A 6,176-nucleotide genomic window follows, 5' to 3' on the forward strand; every position below is an offset into this window, starting at 1 on the left:
GGCTGCTGGCTGGCGCCTGCTCCGGGGACCTGAAAGTCCGGCGCTAAGAGGGGGCGCCCAGGCGGCGAGGTCCCCGCTCCAGGCCCTGTGAGGGTCAGGGGTGGCCAGCGGACTCCCGTCTTTCCTGCCCGCGCATCTCCTTGCCCAGGTGCCCTACGTCGGCGCGAGCGCGCAGCAGGTGAAGCAGGTGTTGTCGCTGCTGCGAGGCCGCTCTGGAAAGATGGTGGATTTGGGCTCCGGCGACGGCAGGATCGTAAGTCCCGTCTGTGTGTGTCCCAGCTGCCCATCCCCCGCCTCCGCCCCACATCCTGGTCCCCACGCTCTCGGTCCCCACAGGTGCTGGCGGCCCACAGGTGTGGTCTCCGCCCGGCTGTGGGCTACGAGCTGAACCCGTGGCTGGTGGGGCTGGCGCGGCTGCTCGCCTGGAGGGCCGGCTGTGCCCGCAGCATCTGCTACCGCCGTGAGGACTTCTGGAAGGTAACCCAGGGGGTCTTGGACTCCCTCAGACCTCACACCTGATCCCCACGCTTCTGGTGCCGGCTTGGCCACCCTGCTGACAGCCCCAGGTGCTCCTGACACCTGGGTGGACTGGAGGCTGGGACTTGGAAGCTGCAATGACCTCATGCCCACCAGATCTCTGCCCTGGCTGAGGCAACCTCTTCTTCTTGCAGGTGAGCCTGAGGGACTGCTACAATGTATCGGTGTTCCTGGCCCCTAGCGTGGTATGTCTGGAGTTGTTAGCCCCCCTGGGAGGTCCAAGCCACAGCTCAGGGTGCTTGCTGTTCTGAGGCCTGGGGACTGGCCCAGGGTGGGTGCTAGGCTTGCACCGGCTGGGTTGGGGAAACTGCTTTCTGCGCCCTGCTCTTGGCCCCCTCTACCCTCCTGCTCTCCCCCACAGCTCCCAATGCTAGAGAAAAAGCTGCAGGCAGAGCTGCCCGCGGGTGCCCGGGTGGTGTCCGGTCGCTTTCCGCTCCCCACCTGGCAGCCTGTGACCGTGGTGGGGGAGGGCCTGGACCGAGTCTGGGCCTATGACATCCATGGTGGGCTGGCTGGCGAGGCTGTCTCCTCTTAGGGGGTACCCATCAAGGTGCCCCTGGGACCCAGTTCTGCTTTGGTCCCCAGAGCCCCTGAACAGTGGTTGACTGTTCAGACACAATAAAGACTCTGTGGGTTCCATTCTGACTCTTGTTTTGTGGAGGGCTGGGTGGGGGTTTCATGCTGCCTGTGAAGGGTCTGCCCACTCCTTGGATGACTGGCTAGCGGCAGCACATCCTGGAATGCTGGGGCTTGCCTGGAAGCATGATCCCCACTTTTCAGGGGTCCGCTGCACCCACCAGTTTCCTCAGCCTCAGGACTTCCTGCTTGTACCTGCTCAAAGGAATCAGGCTTAAGTCGCACATCTGACCATGGGCCGGTCTGCCTTTAGCGCCCAGGATGGCCCAGACCTCGGGTCCTGCCCCTCCTTCCAAGTGCCCACCTGCTCAGGTGCTGGCCTACGTACTCCTGTAGCTCGGAAAGTTGCTCTTCAGCCACCGTGGCCCGGACCAGCAGCTGTGTCCGCTCCTGTTCCAGCTCTGCCTGGGATGGAGGTATAAACCATGAGCCAGATAGTGTATGGAGGACCCCGGCCAGGCCTTGCCCACTACCTGGGTGCCACAGGAGAAGTCACGGAGCTTCTGGCAGATCTGAGCCCAGGATACAGTGTCCGAGCCCCTATGGATGGGGGAGGGGGTGTCTTCAGGGCTGGCATGTGGCCCAGGAGGTGACCCATGACCCTGCTGGAATCACAGTTCCCAGACCCTTGAGGTGGTACCAGCTGGGAGTGACTTTGCTACCAAATGGGCCCACCCTGCCACCATGGCTCTGCCCAGGTCCTGGAGCTATCTGTGCGTGGAGGCAGGGCAGCCCAGGCCCAGAGGGCCCACTGGCTGCTCAGGGAGGGTGGAGCCACAAGCCAGACTAGACAGTGACCCCAGTGTCCACAGGGATGCTACCTCTCTGCCCTGGTGTTCCCCAGACCCTGGAAGGTGCTCCTTTGAGAGCTCTGCTCGCTATACAATTGGAAGCAGGAAACCCAGAAAAGAGGGCATGCCAGGTCACCAGCAGCTGGCTCCCTCCTGCTCTTTACCCTTGAGCCCTCGCGTCTCAGCAGAAATAACTCTCCCTTCCCCTCTGGACAGGCCTCCTCCCCCATCTGGCACTTAGTATGGGTCACCCTATTTTTCTGTAACAATCATGTCCCACATACTGACTGAGAGACCCATGTGCAGGGACAGGCCTCTCTGCACTGCTGTGACCAGAACCACCAGCCATGAGGACTGGTGGACTCTCTGAGGACGGCGGGCCACAGGTGCTTTCTGCCTGTCCCTGCAGGTCCCACCATGCCCCCTTGAGGGCACTCACTGTGGCTCCGAGGTTCCTGCTTGGGAGGTCTTGCCGGGTCCCTTTTGTGGAGACAAGAGCAGCACCCCAAGCCTGTTGAGCTGTAAAGGTTGTGGGGGAACTCCTTGGCTGGCTGAACCAGGCAGGCTCCTAGGCCCTGGCTCTGGGGCCCTGGCTCTGGGCCCGTTGTGGGGCCGGGGTGAATCCCAGGCTCTGTGCCCCATGGCCAGTGTGGTGCAGCAGGGAGGTTGCTGGAGGGTTGCCAGCCTCACCTGGTCCTCCTGCAGGTGGCCAGGCTCCATGACAGGGTGCCCGGGCAGCGGCTTTGGGTCCGAGGGGGCTGCAAAAGTGGCCTTGGGGGTCCCGGCTGTCCCGTCGGGGCTTGCCAGAGTCTGGGGCCGCTCCTGCTGCACACTGAGCCAACACTCTGGGTCATGCAGTCCCCCACCCCCACCCCAGTTCCTGTGTCAGGGCAGGGCCCACCTTCGGGCAACTAGCAGCTCCTCATGTCTCCGGCTCAGATCAGCCAGGCGCTTGCGGTAGGTGCGTGCAGCCCGGGCCAGCTGTTGCTCTCGGCTGCGGTGGGCTGCCCGGATGTCCTTCAGAGTGGTTTCCAGGAACGGCCCAAGGGGTGCAGCTGTGGGCTCCTGGCCAGCACCACCAGCATACTCCTGGGGGAGAGGGGTGGGGCGGGGCCTGTGTGGGGAGGGCTTGATTGGCCCTTCCAACATCTCCCACCCCTGCAGACCAGTCCCTGCAGGGGCCCACAGGGTCTCCCTGAAGCTGCCTGGCCTCCAGGCCAGGTGTGGGCTCCCCAGGACTCAGTCCTCCACCTGTGGCCACAGGGCCACCACAGCTCACCGCTGCCTCCCGGGCGCAGCACTGCAGCCGCAGGGTGTACTCCTCATTCAGTGTCTTGAGCTGCAGCTGCAGCCGGGTGTTCTCGGCCTCAGCCTGACGGAGCTGGCCCTGACAGCCAGACAACACCTGGGTGGAGGCAGTTCTCAGCCTGTGCTCTGAGGAGGGGCCCCTGGCTGAGCTAGGGCGCCACCTGCTAGATCTCACAGTGGGCAGGATGGGGCCTCACCACAGCTTGTGCGGCCAATTGCTTCCTGGCTGCCCGGGCCTCCTCGCGGGCTCCTTGTAGCTGGTGGCCCAGGGTGGCTCTGTGACAGAATGGAGGCTGAGCCAGGCCCATGGAGGGGGGTCCTGCCGCCCGGGGGACAGCTGTGTGGGCACTGGACCCTGCTGGGTCGCCAGGGCCCAGGAGGGATGGCCACTCACACTCGTGTTTCCAGTGCCTGCTGCCGGGCCTTGTTCTGCTCCAGAGTCCACATAGCCTCTGCCTGCGGCTGCACCTGGCTTCCCGGAGGCTGCAGGTCACAGCACATAGGGACTGGTTGGATAAGACCTCAAGCCTCGGGCCCCTGGGCTGCCCCTTCCTGCTTCGGCTGGTGGCTGGGCACTCACACTGCTCCTCTGCCTCCGCTGCTTGCACTCAGAGGTCTGCACCTGGATGGGAGGGAGGGCAGAGGACTGGAGAAGTGAGTCACTGTCTCACTGCCCCTGCCAGGGCTCCCACCTGGCCCCACCAGCCCACCCAGCCAGGCCCCCCATGGGTTCATGTGACCTGAAGTCTGTGGTGGTCGGAGTGCCCAGGCTCCCAGGCTTTGCACTCAAGCTCATGGACTGGTGCCTGGCGGTGCCCCAAGTCGACCTCGTTAGGGGCTGCACACCCCTGGCAGGCGCCACTTTTGTGCTGTTCCAGCTCAAGCACGCGGCTCTCCAGCCAGAGGACCTGGGGACATCTGGCGTGAGCAGGTGCACTGGCCTGCCGGGCCCCGGGGTAGATAAGCCTGGCACACACAGGAACCACAGCACGCATGGGGAGGCGGGACCCACAGGCGTGAGCCTGTGTGCACCCCCTCCCACGGCATTTGCCCCCGACACCAACCTCGCTCTTCAGTTGGAAGATTTCAGCCTCGTGCTGCTCCCGCAGGCGATGGGCTGCCACCTGAACATCCACCAGCTCCCTGGAGAGCTGTGGGTGGCCTTGGTGAGCGGTGGTGTCTGTGAGGCCCTGGGGATGCCTCCCTCCTCAGCACTCTGGGACCCCACACCCACCTGCAGCCACTGTGCCTCACTCAGCTCAAGAGTGGATGGAAGCTCTGATTCCAGGCTGGTGGCCCACACTGGGGGGCCCCTGGGAACCCCTGGCAGCCAGTCCTCGGCTCGAGGCACAACCTGAGGGGGAATCGCCACCCATCCCCAAGGTGGGTCCCAGGCCTGGGCTGTGGCTCACGCCCATGCAGTTGCCAGCCTGGCTGAGCTGGGCCAGCCCCTCCCTGACCAGGATTGAACCCAGGATCACCCCTCCTGGCCTCTGAGGGAAGGAAGCCCCAGGCCCATGGCAGGAACAGCAGTATCCTGGAGGACTCACATTCTCCACGGTCCCCTTGGCCATGTGCACATTCCTGGAGCTGGGGTCCACTGCATGCTCCATGGGCGAGACGGATCTGGCTTGCTCCAGCAGTGCTACTCGGCCGCCAAATGCCCTGAGTCTGTTGCTGCAACAAGCCTGGTGGCTGGCGTTGCTAAGGTCTCTGTGGGCCCAGGAGACTCCTGGGGCCCCACCCACAAGGGCAGGCAGTTCAGTGATTGTGAGGATGACTCTCAGCACCTTCCACAGCTGGAGATCATCTTTTCTTTTTAAAAAATATATTTATGCCCGGCTCGGTGGCTCAGCCTGTAATCCCGCGCCTTTGGGAGGCTGAGGTGAGTGGATTGCCTGAGCCCGCGGGTTCGAGACCCGCCTGGGCAACTTGGCGGAGACCTCATCTCTACAATAAATCAAAAATCAGCCGGGCGTGGTAGCGCACGCCTGTAGTTCCAGCTACTTGGAAGGCTGAGGTGGAAGGATCTCTGGAGCCCAGCAAGTCGAAGCTGCGGTGGCCAGGAGTGGCCGCCGCACTCCAGTCTGGGCGACAGAGTGAGACTCCAAATCAAAAAAAAAAAAAAAAAAAAAAAATATATATATATATATATATATATATATTTATGTGAATATATATTTGAATTATATAGAAATATATATTTATTTTTATTTATTTTTTTTGAGTCAGAGTCTCACTTTGTTGCCCAGGCTGGCATGCAGGGGCACATTCCTGGCAACCACAGCCTCGACCTGCTGGGCTCAGGTGATCCTTCCACCTCAGCCTTGCACGTAGCTAGGACTACAGGTATGTGCCACCACGCCCTGTTAATTTTTGATTTGTTGTAGAGACGAGGTCTTGCCAAGGTGCCCAGGCTGTCTCGAACACCTGGACTCAGACAATTATCTCGCCCCACTTTCCAAAGTGTTGGGATGACAGGTGTGAGCCACTGCGCCAGCCTATTTTATATATTTTGAGATGGGATCACACTATGTTTCCCAGATTTGGTCTAGAACTCCTGGGTTCAAGGGAACCGCCCGCCTCAGTCTCCCAAAGTGCCCAGCATTCACCGGTTCTTTCTGAGCCTCGCTGGGGAAAGGCAGACCAGCATCCCTGCATTTACTGGACGGAAGGAACCAGGGAAGCATGGGCGCGTGCCCGTCCTGCGGTGGGGTGAAACGGAAAGCACAGAACAGAGCTGCAGCTGCGGTTTCTGTTGTTCTCACTCTTAGCGCCCTGTCCTAACTTGTGCATCTGCACACTCATTAGACGCCTTCTGTGTACCTCTCGGTGCCGGCCCTAGCCTGAGAGACGGGGTCGCTGACATCCCCATCCCCGGCGACCCGCTCAGCCCGGGCACCA

General features: G+C 61.9%; 2 protein-coding genes across 3 annotated transcripts; one reads left to right on the top strand and one right to left on the bottom strand.

The window, feature by feature from the left end:
• The first annotated feature begins 16 nt into the window (after positions 1-16).
• FAM173A (family with sequence similarity 173 member A) lies at positions 17-1,176 on the top strand. Of its 2 annotated transcripts, XM_021708208.1 has the most exons (4): positions 17-253; positions 337-477; positions 672-722; positions 899-1,176. In XM_021708208.1, exons 1-4 carry the CDS (start codon positions 221-223, stop codon positions 1,070-1,072), a joined length of 399 nt encoding a protein of 132 aa, XP_021563883.1. In that variant the 5' UTR covers positions 17-220; the 3' UTR covers positions 1,073-1,176. The 2 variants fall into 2 exon arrangements, with proteins under 2 accessions (XP_021563883.1, XP_021563884.1); XM_021708209.1 differs by lacking the exon at positions 672-722.
• Positions 1,177-1,493: 317 nt separating this feature from the next.
• Positions 1,494-4,885, bottom strand: CCDC78 (coiled-coil domain containing 78). The gene is made up of 13 exons (XM_021708210.1): positions 4,823-4,885; positions 4,507-4,668; positions 4,337-4,423; positions 4,100-4,180; positions 3,853-3,894; positions 3,667-3,755; positions 3,470-3,548; positions 3,244-3,369; positions 2,866-3,053; positions 2,655-2,796; positions 2,404-2,483; positions 1,647-1,713; positions 1,494-1,574 (listed from the first exon to the last, which is right to left on the bottom strand). The coding sequence occupies exons 1-13, from the start codon at positions 4,883-4,885 to the stop codon at positions 1,494-1,496; spliced, it is 1,287 nt and encodes a 428-aa protein (XP_021563885.1).
• Positions 4,886-6,176: the final 1,291 nt, after the last annotated feature.

The sequence above is a fragment of the Carlito syrichta genome, unplaced genomic scaffold, assembly GCF_000164805.1.
Source record: "Carlito syrichta isolate Samal-C Ts95f unplaced genomic scaffold, Tarsius_syrichta-2.0.1 Scaffold135573, whole genome shotgun sequence".
Classification (NCBI taxonomy): domain Eukaryota; kingdom Metazoa; phylum Chordata; class Mammalia; order Primates; family Tarsiidae; genus Carlito; species Carlito syrichta.